Source organism: Sesamum indicum, linkage group LG8 (genome assembly GCF_000512975.1).
Source record: "Sesamum indicum cultivar Zhongzhi No. 13 linkage group LG8, S_indicum_v1.0, whole genome shotgun sequence".
In the NCBI taxonomy this organism is placed as follows: domain Eukaryota; kingdom Viridiplantae; phylum Streptophyta; class Magnoliopsida; order Lamiales; family Pedaliaceae; genus Sesamum; species Sesamum indicum.
The window spans coordinates 39,610-54,874 of record NC_026152.1 but is presented as its reverse complement, the minus strand read 5'-3'; the positions used below and the strand labels follow the sequence as shown (position 1 = coordinate 54,874).

The 15,265-nt window shown below is 39.7% G+C and overlaps 3 protein-coding genes across 5 annotated transcripts; 2 read left to right on the top strand and 1 right to left on the bottom strand.

Moving 5' to 3' along the window:
- On the top strand, positions 2,107-4,632 carry LOC105167224 (urease accessory protein D). 3 transcript variants are annotated; one of them, XM_011086846.2, is made up of 8 exons: positions 2,110-2,281; positions 2,352-2,417; positions 2,493-2,567; positions 2,710-2,754; positions 3,137-3,370; positions 3,775-3,857; positions 3,994-4,162; positions 4,309-4,632. In XM_011086846.2, exons 1-8 carry the CDS (start codon positions 2,183-2,185, stop codon positions 4,420-4,422), a joined length of 885 nt encoding a protein of 294 aa, XP_011085148.1. In that variant the 5' UTR covers positions 2,110-2,182; the 3' UTR covers positions 4,423-4,632. The 3 variants fall into 3 exon arrangements, with proteins under 3 accessions (XP_011085149.1, XP_020551666.1, XP_011085148.1); XM_011086847.2 differs by lacking the exon at positions 2,710-2,754 and having other exon boundaries at positions 2,107-2,281; XM_020696007.1 differs by lacking the exon at positions 3,137-3,370 and having other exon boundaries at positions 2,107-2,281.
- LOC105167223 (mitochondrial amidoxime reducing component 2) lies at positions 4,823-8,225 on the bottom strand. Its single transcript, XM_011086844.2, has 8 exons — positions 7,723-8,225; positions 7,132-7,281; positions 6,580-6,756; positions 6,128-6,216; positions 5,987-6,051; positions 5,505-5,607; positions 5,324-5,437; positions 4,823-5,237 (listed from the first exon to the last, which is right to left on the bottom strand). Exons 1-8 carry the CDS (start codon positions 7,829-7,831, stop codon positions 5,112-5,114), a joined length of 933 nt encoding a protein of 310 aa, XP_011085146.1. The 5' UTR covers positions 7,832-8,225; the 3' UTR covers positions 4,823-5,111.
- On the top strand, positions 10,995-11,984 carry LOC105167532. The gene has a single exon (XM_011087302.1). It carries the CDS (start codon positions 10,995-10,997, stop codon positions 11,982-11,984), a length of 990 nt encoding a protein of 329 aa, XP_011085604.1.

The window sequence follows — 15,265 nt, the reverse complement described above, 5'->3', positions numbered from 1 at the left end:
GTATGTAGAAAATCAGTAGGAAGTGGCCAAGATAGCAGGACCCTTCTTTAAGCATGACTTCACAACCTGCAAAGAGCAATTCCAGGCTCAAGGGTACCACCCTGCAAGAGAGGAGCCTTCCTTCCTTAATCTTGTCGCAGTTTTATACAATTCGCCCAATCCCTTTGCCGAACCCTTCATCCCATTTGAGGGAGTCCTCCCCCAAAACTTAGGTTGGTTTATTTCTTGGCCTTCTGTTCATACTTCTTTCTAACTTCGTGCTGATCTTTGCAGAATTTTTGTAGAAAGAAATTTGGATAACTTATTGGGGGAGGTCAAGGTAGAAATAAGGAATCCCCAAGACGAAGCAGCAATTGATACCACAACGGGGCATCTCTAGGGAGGAGGCACCTCAAATGATAAGGAAGAAGGACCTCATTATCATCTGGCCACTAATGCATCTCCTCCTACAACTATAGCGCCTACTGTTGATGCTCCTCTTGAGAAAGACACAGAAGACCCCTCTTGTGGGGAAAAACCCGAAGATGTAATGTGATTGACTTTTAAACCAGTTTGATGGAATAATCTTTACTTTCCTTGCTTTACTTATTTTTCCCCATCTGAAATAGGGATGAGACGATTTTAATTTTCTACTTTGTTTGGATATTGCTTCCTTGGTTTGCCCCTGGCAATAGTTTTAGGCCAGGGGCTTGAAATGCGATATTGCTAATCATTCCTTCCATACTTGATGCTTATATTTTAGAATAATGCTATTCTCTTAATATGCTAGAATCCTTAGGTCTTGTTATGATAAAAGGTTCCCTTTAGATTTCTGATGGAGGCACTCTCATACTTTCTTGACAAGGACGTTCCTTACATTTTTCCTTGAAAGACGCCTCCATGAAGAAATTCCCGTCCAGGAGTCCTTATGAGAAGGCGCTGTCCTTCACTTCTTGTGTGGCGGAAGGTACTTCTAAGGTCACAGTGTTGAACCTTTACAGATACTCCCTCAACGGCTCATTATCCTTTTTGCGTATGGCAAAAAAACTAAGCTCCATCTTCTGAAGCTTCTGGCTACTGGCCAATTGATGCAGAAAGAGGGATCTAAACTCCTGGAAGCTTTCTATTGCTCCGGCGGGTAACTGGTTAAACTATTATTGCGTGGCCTTGGTGAAAGTGGTGAGGAAAGCTCGACACTTGATCCCGTCAGCGTATTTGTGCAAAAAGGCTACATTCTCAAAACACGAGAGGTGTTCTTGAGGGTCAATCGACTTAACAATAGCAGGGAGCTCATCCGCCATCACTACGTCTGCGAATGGGATACCCTACTGTTCCTCTCCTGGGACTCTTGCTATCTGGTGTTGCACGTGTTGGAGGTCTTTTTGAAGGCACTCCAGTTGAGCTAGCCATTGTTGAGGAAACTCTTTGGGAGCTGATGGAGGGAGCCTTTGCATCACCGTTAGCGGGCCCTGGTTACAGCGATGTCTCCTTCTGGTGGACTTCCTTCTATCCCTCCTTGAGGGATGCCTGCTTCTACCACAAGGACTGAGCGGGCAGGTACCAGTATTGCCATCTGTTCCCAAATGGTTGCTGCAATCACCTATTGGATTGCACCCAGCAAGACTAGGAAAAGTTCACCTGATGTGGTGTTCAAGGAGGTGCTTCGCTTGGAGGGTCAACCAATGGATCCATCACCCTGGGGGCAAAGCTGGGGTGGATCCTCCTACCGGTGCTAGAGAGGTTCTTGCAACAACCTGCAAATAACAATTTATTTAATTGTAATGATATAATGTTCTTTTTAGTTATTTTACTAATAAAAAACTTTATTATACCAAACCACCTAACATCCTGTAAGATGTTTTATCCAAACACTTTAAAAATTTATTTTTAAAATAAGATCCAACATCTTAGTATCATTTTCTTTTTAGTCATTTTACTAGTATAAGATCTTATTATGCCAAATAACCTAATATCTTATAAGATATTGCATCTAAATACTTTAAAATTTATTTTTAAATTAGATACAATATTTTATAAATTTCTAAAATATTTTATAATATGTAAGAGCTTATAAATCAGCCAAAACAGCCTCTTACTCTAGGCCGAGACTTCTTCACCTTTGTCCATAAGTCAGTGTTAAGCGCCAACAGACATTGTCCACTGTGAAGAACTAGAATTAAATATATTAAAAATATATCCAATAATGGAGAGAGGGAAGCTGGTGGTGGAGAGGGTAGAAGGCAGGTCAACGCTGACCCGCTGTTTCTCAAAGTACCCCTTCAAATTCATCGTCCCCAATAAGGTATTCTTGATTATTATTCAACACAAATCAAATCTTGTGCTATCTTCGACGTGGATTTCACTTTTGTCAGGCGGGATCCTCCAAAGCCGATGCTGTGTGGATTTACACCATCACTTACGGTGGAGGCGTTGTCTCTGTATGTTTGATTACTTTTTAGTGTTCCTGGGCACATGTATACATTTTACGTATTCATTGGCGTGTGAAAACGTAGGGGGATTCGATGGCTTGTGATGTTACGGTCGGGGATGGCGCTACTGCTGTTTTGACCACTCAATCTTCTACAAAGGTTCACTATTTTTCTCTCTTCAGTTCACTTCTCTTGCTCTTCGTGGGTTATAGTTTCAATTTGGGAAAAATATGTTTATCTGATACCTTTATGCTTTTATAATCCAGTTTGCTGAAATATTTATTTGGAAGTTTCTACGCAGGTTTACAAGTCTGTAGGATCAAAATGTTCTCAACAGAAAATGGAAGTAATGACGCTCTCTCAAATTTGCAGTTCGTTGAAACACATTTAACATTTTCCCCTATTATGATACTTGTGTGATGTACAAGCTATTTGAATTTTCGTCAATTGTTTGTCTCTAAGCTGTCAATTTTCGATTTACTTTTGGCGTCGGGGGTTGAGGGCACTTATAATGGTAAGCTCATTATATTTGAATACGATTTAGGGAAATTGGTGCCCTGCTGCTGGTACTGGTGGTTACATTTTACAACACAACTTCAGAGCTTCTTGGAGAAAATATAATGGTGGCCTTGGAAAGACCTAAAACATACTCTCGCATTTTTCTTCATCCTATGTTTGAATCGCCTTGAAAAATCGTTTAATGGTGACTAATCTATTCCATGCAATAGGCTAGCATCGGAAAAGGCGCACTTTTGGTCGTTATTCCAGATCCAGTAACTTGTTTTTCCACTGCAAAGTATTCTCAAATACAAAACTTCAAAGTCGTACCTGAATCAAGCTTGCTTCTTGTTGACTGGATAACCAGCGGCCGCCATGAAAGAGGCGAAAAGTGGGCTTTTTCTCATTATAAGAGCACAAACCATATTCTTTTACAAGGCAATGAGACTTTATTTCTTGACACGGTACTGGTTCTTTTGTGTGTCTGTACCATTATACTTTGGTTTAACAAAGTTTTACTGCTTTAGAAGGGAATTTATATGTTAAATCATGACAACACTGAGCTTGATGATCTGGCAACTGCTCTATGGACTTGCATAGATTTTACGCAATCATTTAAGACTGGCAAAATATATATCCCTCCATTATTTTTTCCTTTTTCTGCCGCTTCTTATTCATCTCAACTTTTTGTTGGAGTTTCATGTAACTATTGATCTGCCAATTTGCACTACTTCTTGACCCAGCAGAAGATTTGCTTAGCTACACTGGCTAGAACATGATAGTATAATTGATTCGAAGTGAGCCTCATGAATCTGGTCCTTCTAGATATAATTCCCTTGTTTCCTGAATTGTTCTAATTTTGTTGCAGACGTCATTAGAGCATGGAAGACATGGCGGTATTTCTGAGCGACTGCAAGACTACCAAGTAATAGCCATGATAGTTCTTTTGGGGTAGGAACAAAATTATTGTCTTGTTGTAATTTGATTTTTCCTGGTATCATAATGTTTTCTGTTTCTTTTTAAAATAAGAATAAGATGAGTTTTGGTTATCAGACCTTACCTTAGGCTCAAATTTACATGGTTTTAGGCCAAAGTTGAAGCTTATTCAGAGTCAAATCCAGGAGGATGTGAAGAAATTAATGTCTCAGCAACTCCGCCTTCCTTCAGTTAGCGCAGGATGTTCCTCAGAATCTGGCAGTAGTTATCGGTTGCCCAAACCAAGTTTCCTTGCTTCTTGTAGTACGTTTGGCCCAAAAGTGAGTATTCTTGCCTATGCTTAATTGGAAACTTTTGAAGCAAATATTGAGCTTCGTGAAAAATCATTATGTGATAAAGTATGTTTTCCAAGGATCAGTTATCCCTCAAACTTCCCCTATTTCCATTTGACCTTTATCATGTTCAGGGCGCAGGAGTTGTCATTAGAGTTGCATCCATGACCACTGAATCCGTCTACAATTTCCTGCAAGATCAATTGGCTAGCCTAGAAGCGTTGCTTGGAGCTGCGCCATATCTTTAGACAAAATCGGAAGATTGGGTTCAGAGCCCTCAGGAAAATGCTCTATTACTTGTATGCTTCATTGCAGATGAGCCAAAGATTGAAATTTCAACCGCCCCTATGTCCAAAACAAACAAAAAGAGAGCTGTAAATTACCGAAAGAAAATAAAACCAAAACATTGCTGTAGGATGACACGCAATGTCGTTCTGCTTTTGCTTTCTTATCCTTTATTTTGCTGCTTCTGCATCTTATCTCTATTTGGCAAATTCGTTGATTTTTAGCGACGGGTTTCGGCTTTAAAACAAAATTCAAATAACTACTATATTTTAAGTTTTGAAATTCATTTAGTCAAATATTCGGAATGTAAAAGAAATATTCTCAACAATCTTTAAATAATAATTTGAAATAAGCACGACACTATAAATAAAATATTCATCCTTCATTCAGTTATATATGCATCAATGATAGGCTTAAGTCTTAACACAAGCACTTCAGTAAGTACCAACTACCAAGTGCCTTTCGGTTCACAAGCACCGTGAAATCATGGAATATTACATTTTCCCTAGGCTAAGACTAACTGAAGGTGTTCTAATTTGCAGAGCAACATCGGAAAAGCATCACAAGAGCCGAGGCGGTCTATACTGTATGCTAAACCAGCTTAAACTTATTACATCAAACGATAATGACAGCCGAGGGAATCACAAAGGAGTTAAGCAGCAGCATCAGCGGCAGATGACACCATTTTGAGGACGAACACAGGATCTCCCACTTTGATGATCTTTGTGTTTCCCTGAGTAATGGAGTCGATACAGACCATGTTCTGTCCAAAATATACCTGAAGAAATCATAAAGTTCATGCACACAATCTAATTCTTAATTGACAACTAATGGAGAAATGAGAACTTCTACTCCTATATTTACCCTCCCTTGCTGCTGTTTCATGTTCGGGCGCAAGACTTTATCTGAACGGAAGCTCATCAGAGTCTCGGTAAGATCAGAGCAAGCTACCGCAGTTTCTTGATTAATTGTGGGTACCTGTTACATGAGGATTTCTAGAAGTGTTGTGGGGGTATTTCTAACTGTTGAGGGAATGAGCTTTTACCTTACATCGAGAGCATAATTTGACACCTTGGAACCTTAACTTACTTATCCAGATCTCTGTCCACAAATCTTCCATGAATGGTTCACATCCATCCACCACGATACTGCAGGAAAGAGCAACTTTTATATGCTTTCACTTGACAACAATTAGTTTGAAATGAGTATTGCAAATAGAGAACGGAGAAAATAAGTGGAGGTAAATGCTTTATTAGGTGAAGTATTTTATGATATAAGATCTAGAAAAGAGAGCTCAAAAAATCAACAATTTTTGGGTCTGGAAATCCGTCAAATATTGAAAATCAGTATCTTGGACGTTGATGCATATTCACAGGAAACATGCACACCAAACCCCATGTAACATAGCCTAAAAGATTCTTATGAGTACTATAGTTAAATTTTGACGCTTCCTTTACACATCTGAGCACACAGTTTATATGCTTTGCTCCTTTTGGATAACATAATGGCACATGAACAGGCAAATACTTGGGTCTGAAACGGTTGATAGGTACAGGTTCCCTCAGAAGAGCATTTAAGGCATCCAATGATCCCTGCAAAAGAGTGCATAATACCATCAAAGTTTTCTGTCAAGAAATATAGCTGAACTTAATTGTCAAATTGGCAGACCTGAGACAGCAAGAGGAATGGGTACTGATCAGAAAACATAACTCTGTATCCACGAGCATAATTAGGGTCCACAGGCCGTACCTCTGATGCTGCGTGAAGGAAACAAAAAACAATCATGTGTTAACATTGCATCTGGGCTCCAAAAGATTATAATAGCTTCTTTCTAGCCATGAACTTGAGATGAAACATAATCTCTATCACTAAATTCTATTCTGGAATGCATCATACGCACAATGAGGAGGAAAAAGAAAAAAAATAAAGACTAGAAACAATTTTAACAGGAAGCCAGGCACGACTATGTTCGTCAACTAAAGCAGGACAAAGGGACCTATATGGAGATACATGTTAGCACTAAACAGTTATGAATAATACATCATATCTCAAGATAAAACAGTCGTATTGGAATTTGTTTTTAAAGATTACTTGTTATTTCATGGGATTCAGTTTTCTACCATCATTAAAACGAACTAGTCTACTGGGCTTCCCAAGATAATTAGAGAACCATTGAGCAGCAGCAGCTCCTTCATCCACTGCAGATCCAGACCATTCCCACACTGAGACGCCATCCACTGTTTCAGCTGATTTCATCATCGGAACCTTCAGAACATCCATACCAGGAGCCTTTATCACTGGAGAAGGGAAGCAAATTGTTAGGCTCAACAGCTTAAACATTCAAGAAAAATGTTTGTCGAATGTACTAAATCCTGCAATATTCTAAGGTTATATGGTAAAATGACAAAAGTTCATCTTGAGCAAGTTTACGAAAAGAAAATTCTCATTTCTAGGGGCAGAGCATAAGTAATCAAAGGAGAAACATTTGTCAATCTGAAAATAATCCTTTCGTCCTAAACTGATTATACGGTTAGACCACAGAAGAATCTTTATCACTTAGCTGCTCATCCTTGAACGAGGAGAATAATTAACCAATGAGAAACAGAAAGGAAGTTGCATGTAAAGTAGTATAATGTATATAAATTTAACTTAAAAAAAAAAAGTGGTCAAACCTAAGTATGAGTGCTTATTTGGTTCCCAGTCCTCAGAAAATGCTTCGTTTGGCAGTTCCACTCCAACTAGAGCAAGCTTCGGTTCATTTCTTTGAGTATATGCTCTGCCTTTAGAATTCACCACAAGCCATTGCCGATCCCACCGAAATCCTATATTTGTATGAAGAAAGGAAGGGATTCAGTCAATAGTTGCAGGCAAAAGATATACTTTGTGTTTAGGTTGGTGAAAATCTACTGTGAGAGGGAGATTTTCAAGCCAATTCACCAATCTGATTCTCTCACGAATTCCAGTTCTTTTTACATTATACAGAATAATCTAGAGTTTACATCTAAGTTAGGAATTTTAGAGAAGGGGGAGCCAGAAAGCTCTGAGTAAAAATAGTGCGAAGTTTAGCCAAAACTGTCTCTGTATGAGATATACAGATATTCTGCACTGCGGTTGGCCTTTGTATAGTGCCGCAGTGGTTGAAAATTCAGAAATTAAATGTAAAAAGTAATCCAGAAGCACGAAATAGACCCTGTACGAAGAGACTCCGATTAGTTAAAAAGCTGGAAGACGGCGAAGTTGAAGAGGGTAAAATTGATTGATACCAGTGGGAGAGATGGGCGCTTGAGGAATAGAAATTCCTCGGCATGATTTGATCGGATAGACCCATATTGCCTTCACCGTGGCTACAACACCTTTACCCTCCTCCGCCATCTCTCCTGATTTTCCCGCTCTCTTCCTCAACTTCGCTGTCAGCTGCTGTGTGTAACTATGAGGATAATATATGCGGGCAGCAAATGGGGGTAGTGGCAGCGTATATTAATAGGGAGGAGTCTGCTTCATAAATTAAATTTATTTTCTCTGATGCTCAAATCAAATAAAAGTACATTCATTGAACTGGGAATAAAAAGAAGGCAGGGGGAGGGGGAGGGAGGAGTCCGGTGACTTGGATATTTTCTTAACCTATGATCAGATTGCCGTTGAAATTTTTCCATCTTCTTTTTGAGTGTTGGAGAGCGACGGGGGAATAGATATAAATAAATTCAACATTTTGATTCATTGACGATGGGTGAGAACAAGAATCTCAGCGGACCCGGAAATAGGACCACCCCATGAAGAATATGCGTGTCCATCATGAGGCTATCTTGATTGTTATCATCTCCATTCCATCTTTTTCTTTTTAAAATTTATTATTCATATCATTCTAGTACCCAAATACTATATCATTCTAGTACCCGAATACTTATAAATAATCAAATTTTGTGCATAATTTTCGTCATTAATATCACTTCAATATTCAATTAATAGTTTCTGTTATTTTCTATTTTTTAAAATAAAAAATAATAAACATATTTTAAAATAAAAAATAATAAATATACTTGTGAAAAAATCACATAAATATCAATCAATATGTTTTATTTTTTTTATTTTAATCATTCTAGTTTTATTTTCCCAGTCAATTATCACTATAATTATATTTATATTATTTTTTACTACATTTATTTTTTTTATATTTATAAAAAATTCATTATTAAATAACTAAGATAATAGTCAAATAAGTCCAGTCAAGAAATGATTCTATTCATCGCCAAAGTTAGTTATTTGTACTTAATCAAGATATTAAAATTTGAATGCAAAAACTTAATTTAGATGCAAGCCCTTTAATTTTATGTTATAAATTTTCAAAAATTAAACTGAAAATTGAGTTTTTCTTTTGAGGTTGCAATAAATCCTGGGTTTTGGTCTTATTATACTTAATTACTAAACAATGAGTTATCTGGTAAATATTTATAAATAAAGTTAGTGAAAATTAATAGAAGAAAATATTATGATCATGTATAATAATCCAATATAAAATTTGGAAACTGGTTCAAATAAAGAAAAAATATATTGATAAATTTATTCAAATTTTTGTTTAGTATATTAATTATTTTCAATTGGGTATCCGATGTTAAAATGGTCCCTACATAAAAAGATAATAAAAAAAATAAATAAAAAGTATCAATTGTATATTAAAGTGATATTAATTATGAAATTTGAGTATCAATTAAGTTATTTATAATTACTCAAGTATCAAAGTGAAATGAATAATAAACTTCGAATATCAAAATTGATTTTATTTTATTCTTTTCTTTTTTACCTCGAAAACATTCTCTTTCGTGAGATACCCAGAGAATCTTCTTTTCTTCCAAGATATAAAGATCTTGAGAATATTAAAGATATACAAGAATCACTAACAAGAAGTTACGTGGCTACTCTTTTATTCATTTGCTGTATATGAAACGCAGATCGCTGAGGACAATATGACTGTTTTTGGATGTGAATGTTATTTAACACAACAATGTTGGCCTGGACTCGAATTGCCCCAAAAGCATTTCCTGTTTGATGTTGGTTTGCTTTGTTATAATGAGCTACTCTCAAATTTAACGTAATTACTGAAGAAACTTGAAACCAATTATACTAGAGTGCACAACCATGGAAGAGATGAAGGAGAAGACTGAAATATGAGAAAGTGAAGCCGTCGGGAAACTCAGCGACCAATCTATGATAGCGCAAGCTCGGTCAAGTCTCTCCCATATAGTGTGGTGCAGGATGCCTATTAGTCCAAGTAAACGGATAGCCCGAAAAACCCAAATCCACCAACTCGTAATCGGACAGTGCCTCCCGAAACCTCCGAATCTGCCATGTTGGGCACTGGGGACCTCCCGATTTTTCAGATTGATCAAAAATCTCATTAAAATCCCTAGCGCATAACCAAGAGTGATTAGACTCTCCCTGTAGTCGAGAAAGGAGATCCCACGTGCGTTCTCTCTTGCTACTAATATCCGATTTCCCATATATACCCGTGAAGCACCACCGGTCTTGATTCCCATCCAATTTCACAGATACATCAATATGGTTAACTGAATAACCTGCTACTAATATCCGATTTCCCAGATATACCAGTGAAGCACCACCAGTCTTGATTCCCATCCAATTTCACAGATACATCAATATGGTTAACTGAATAACTCTAGATGAGAACGTCTGCTAGCAAAGCAAGCCCACCGCTTTTACCTCGAGAATCCACACTAAAACCATACATATCAAACTTATGCTTCAAACGATTGTTGTGGCATGATGAGCACTTGGTGTCCGACACAAAAACCAACGGGTGGCGATAGTCCTAGATGAGATCCTCGAGACACTAAACTGTCCAAGGCTCCCAAACCCTGACAGTTCCAGTTACCAAACTCATGGCGAATGCTGAGTCTGCCCCGCAGATCCCACCGATAGATTAGTAATATCCTAGAATGGAACAGATAACCTGCTATCCTTAGGAAGCCCCTGGAAATCTACTTCCTCACAAGAGTCTTCATCCAATAACCTGCGTTTATGAGGGAGGGACAGAGGCTGGTAAGTGGCCTGGGAGTTGTGTTGAAGTTAGTAACCAGCAGCAGCAGCAGCACCATGAAATGCAGCAGCAGAAGTTGAAGTCCAAACAGGCTGGTGATGATGAAGAAGCTATTGGAGTCTTAGATACAGGCTGAAAAGTGCATGATAGAAACACGTTTTTGTATTACTGATGTAATGTTGATAAGTTGCTTGTGTGGAGTGCTACGTCATTTATTTGTATTCCTATTGGGCCAAGTAGTTAATTTTTCTGTTAGTTGGTTATTAGGTGGTTTAGTGAAGTGTCATATATACGTTGTATCAGTCTAAGTCTTCTGCTGTAACAGAGATTCAACAGAGCTTCGTTAACTGAGAATGGAGAAATCATTCTTCTCCCAATTGCTGTGTTCTTCATTTGTTGTTTTGATCTTGCGTTCCAACATGGTATCAGAGCCTTCTATATGAAGGTCTCTGGGATTTTTCTTTGAATTGAACCAGCAGAACTATGGCGGAATCAAGCTCGAACAGATCTGCGGTAGAGCAGCTAGAGCGAGAGGCACTTTATATACATCCTTCGGAGAATTCTAGCATGATATTGGCTACTTCTCCCCTGGACGGCACGAATTTTTTACCATGGAGTCGCTCCATCTATGTTGCCTTAGGTACAAAAATGAAACTAGGCTTCATAGATGGCTCATTTCCGAGGCCTGAGATAGGATCAACTTCATTTGAGCAGTGGCGTCTTGTTGATCTTATGGTTACCTCCTGGATATGGAATTCCATATCCAGAGAAATTGTTGAATCCTTTATGTTTGTTAACTCATCTCGAGAACTTTGGTTGGAGATACAAAGTCGGTACGGCAGAAGCAACGGACCGATGATCTATCGGATTCAACGCGAGATTTCTTCCATCTCGCAGCATGACATGTCTCTTACTGCATATGTGACAAAGCTGAAAACTTCCTGGAATGAACTGTTAAGTTTGGCACCCAGTCCAAAGTGTACGTGTGGTGGCTGCACCTGTGGGGTGAATAAGGCGATTGAAGAACGGAACGAACACGTGCAGTTGATGCAGTTTCTTATGGGATTACACGAGACGTGTGACAGCGAGAGAAGTCAGTTGCTGATGCAGGATCCTCTGCCTACTCTAGAACGAGCTTTCTCTATGGTCTTCACGGTTGAAAAGCAAAGGCAAGTACATACTGAAACGTCTGCTGTACCTCAACATATGGCTTATCAATTTGCATCAAAGGAGGTCAAGAAAAATGGTGCTGAGAGGTTTCAAACTAAGAAGAGATCGTACATAGACAAGAGAACTCTGACTTGTGCGCATTGTCATAGAACCGGTCACACTTTAGACACTTGTTTTCAAGTCCATGGAGTACCAGACTGGTACAAAACCTTGAATGAGAAGAAGAAGAAAGTACCTGGGGTTAAGTCTTTTGCAGCTGCAGCGACAAATGAACAACAGACTTCTGCGGAGAGTAATAACTAAGTAGATGACAGACTTAATGGCAGACCTGATCAGACTGATGCAAAGAAGCAATACAACCGGTGATCCTATCACCAACTACTCCAACTTTGCCTGCAGCGAGAACATCGAATTTGCTGGTAATGTTACTACACCTTCAAAGATTGATTTGGGTTCTTGGATTTTGGACACTGGGGCTACAAACCATATATGCACTAACCTTAATCTATTTCATTCTCTTGTTGTTCCTTCACAACCCAAACACGTGCATCTCCCTGATGGAACATATAAAACCGCTGCGTATGTTGGCACTGTCCAGTTAAATCATCATATCACACTCACTCAAGTCCTATATCTTCCTTCTTTCTCTGTTAATTTGTTGTCCGTTAGCCAACTCTGCCGTGATACCTCTTATGTTTTCCATTTTACTGACTCAAAGTGTTTATTGCAGGACCAAATTAGCAAAGCCATCCTCTTTGAGGGACATATACACAAGAACTTGTATGTTGTCCGACAGTCATCTCATCAAAATTCTTGTCATTCCTCTGTACTTTGTAATTCTGCAAATTTGCATTGTAATCTTCGGACATGGCATCATAGGTTGGGCCATGTTCCCTTGCCAATAATGAAACGAATTCCTTTTCTCACTTCTGTCACTATGGAATCTATTGAACCTTGTGAGATATGTCATAAAGCTAAGCAAGTTAGAACCTGTTTTCCTTCGAGCTTATCCCAAAGTGAGGCTCCTTTTAATCTAGTTCACCTGGACGTTTGGGGACCATACACTGCCTATACAATCACAAACTGCAGCTACATATTAACTATCCTGGATGACCATTCCCGCTCCCTTTGGACCTATCTCTTGAAACAGAAATCTCAAGTACCTTCTGTCCTTAAGTCCTTCGCCTCCATGGTTAGAACCCAGTACTCTAAGGAAATCAAAGTCATTCGGTCCAATAATGGCTCTGAATTTTTGAACAAAGAGTGTCAAACCTTTTGCAATGAGATGGGGATCATACACCAAACATCCTGCACCTACACTCCCCAACAAAATGGGAGAGTAGAACGCAAGCATAGGCAGCTTTTGAATGTGGCTCGAGCTTTGCTTTTCCAGGCATCAATGCCTCTGAAATTTTGGGCCGATTCTCTACTCACTGCAACCTACCTAATCAATAGAACACCCTCCAAAATCCTTCAATGGAAAACACCCTTCGAAAAACTTACTGGAAATTCCCCAACCTATCACCACATTCGTACCTTTGGAAGCCTGTGTTTTGCCACCAATGTTGATCCCCACAAGTCTAAGTTCCATCCTAGAGCCAGTAAGTGTGTTCTCTTAGGATATATGATGACACAAAAGGGTTATAAACTATATGACATGGACAGCAATCATATCATTGTCTCTCGAGATGTCCAGTTTTATGAAGACATATTCCCTTACTCTGTTTCGCAGGATCAGCCTTCACCTTGCCCTCTCCCGGTGATTCATCCATCTATTGATCTCCCTACTTGCACTCTAGCAGAACCTCCAAACACTTCTTCATCATCTGAACCATCTATTCCAACCTCAGAAATTGTTCCTGCAGCTACACCTTCACTCAGACGCTCTACCAGAATTTCTCATCCGCCTACTTGGTTAAATGATTTTGTCTGTTCCACCAGTCACCCCTCTTCACTGCATTCACATACCCCTGCATATATGTCGTTTGTAGCCTCCTTGTCTGTTTTGCAGGAGCCCGTGTCCTTTTCTGAAGCTGTGAAACACAGAGAATGGAGAGAGGCCATGGATATAGAGTTGAAGGCCTTGGAAGCTAACAATACTTGGAAGCTTTCTCCTTTACCAGCAGGCAAACGTGCCATTGGGTGCAAATGGGTCTTTAAGACCAAACTTCGGGCGGATGGTACGGTGGAGAGGCATAAGGCACGTTTGGTGGCGAAGGGGTTCAGTCAAATAGAAGGCGTTGATTACACGGATAGCTTCTCGCCGGTTGCAAAATCTGTGACTGTGCGGATTTTCCTTGCCATTGCTGCTGCTCGTGCGTGGCCTATTCAGCAGCTCGATATAAATAACGCGTTCCTCCATGGGTATATCGAAGAAGATATATATATGTTGCCTCCTGAAGGATACACTGTCCCTTCCAATACGGTGTGCAAGTTACAACGCTCATTGTACGGCCTTAAACAGGCCTCCCGGCAATGGAATGCCGGCCGAGTTTACCTTAAAGCTTACTTCATATGGTTTTACACAATCGGTACATGATCACTGTCTATTTGTGAAACCTTCTTCTTCAGGTCTCATGGCTTTACTCGTTTATGTAGACGATATTCTCATCACGGGCCTTCCATTGCTGAAATTGCTGAGGTTAAGCACTATCTTCACAGCCTATTCACCATCAAAGATTTGGGGGATGCGCGGTATTTCCTTGGACTTGAGATAGCACGGAGTTCTTCAGGATTGTACATTGCTCAAACCAAGTATGTATTGGATATAGTGAAGGACACTGGTCTCCTTCAAGCAAAATCTGCCTCGACTCCTTTTCCTTCAGGATTGAAGCTAGCTGCAGGTTCTGGTCCTCTGTTTTCTCGGTCTGACTCTTATCGAAGGCTTGTTGGGCGTTTGCTTTATTTGGGATTCTCTCGGCCGGATATCTCTTATCCGGTGCAGCAGCTCAGCCAGTACCTTAATCAACCTTGTGAGTCGCATTGGAGAGCTGCGTTACATGTGGTCCGGTACCTGAAGGGGTGTCCTTCTAAGGGACTATATTTTCCAGCTTCAAACACATTCACTGTTCGTGCATTCTGTGATGCCGATTGGGCATCGTGTCTAGACTCTCGCCGGTCTCTCACTGGGTATTGCATTTTCCTTGGCGATGCGTTGGTGTCGTGGAAGACTAAGAAACAAACGACTGTTTCGAGGTCTACCGCAGAATCGGAATACAGGAGCTTGGCTTCGACGGTTTGTGAACTTCGGTGGATTTCCTACATACTGTCTGATTTTGATGTTCCTGTCTCTCTTCCCATTGACTTATATTGTGATAATAAGGCTGCATTACATATCATGGCAAATCCGGTCTTCCACGAGCGTACTAAACACATCGAATTGGACTGTCATCTTGTTCGGGATGCTTACAAGGATGGTTTTGTGTCACCTTCCTTTGTTCCTAGCTTTCAGCAGTTAGCGGATGTTTTTACCAAATCTCTGCCTTTAAAATCATTCTTATTACTCATCTCCAAGTTGGGCCTTGTCTCTTTTGATCCCAGTCCCACTTGTGGGGGGGATGTTGAAGTTAGTAACCAGCAGCAGC

Bases quoted from the DNA above. Each gene is read 5' to 3' on its own strand.
- LOC105167224 (XM_011086846.2), top strand. From the start codon at position 2,183: ATGGAGAGAGGGAAGCTGGTGGTGGAGAGGGTAGAAGGCAGGTCAACG. The intron at 3,371-3,774 runs GTACTGGTTCTT...ATTTTGTTGCAG, and splicing joins AGACTTTATTTCTTGACACG to ACGTCATTAGAGCATGGAAG. The intron at 4,163-4,308 runs GTGAGTATTCTT...TATCATGTTCAG, and splicing joins GTAGTACGTTTGGCCCAAAA to GGCGCAGGAGTTGTCATTAG.
- LOC105167223 (XM_011086844.2), bottom strand. From the start codon at position 7,831: ATGGCGGAGGAGGGTAAAGGTGTTGTAGCCACGGTGAAGGCAATATGG. The intron at 6,757-7,131 runs GTTTGACCACTT...TCCCTTCTCCAG, and splicing joins AAATAAGCACTCATACTTAG to TGATAAAGGCTCCTGGTATG. The intron at 5,238-5,323 runs GTAAATATAGGA...TGATTTCTTCAG, and splicing joins TGAAACAGCAGCAAGGGAGG to GTATATTTTGGACAGAACAT.
- LOC105167532 (XM_011087302.1), top strand. From the start codon at position 10,995: ATGGCGGAATCAAGCTCGAACAGATCTGCGGTAGAGCAGCTAGAGCGA.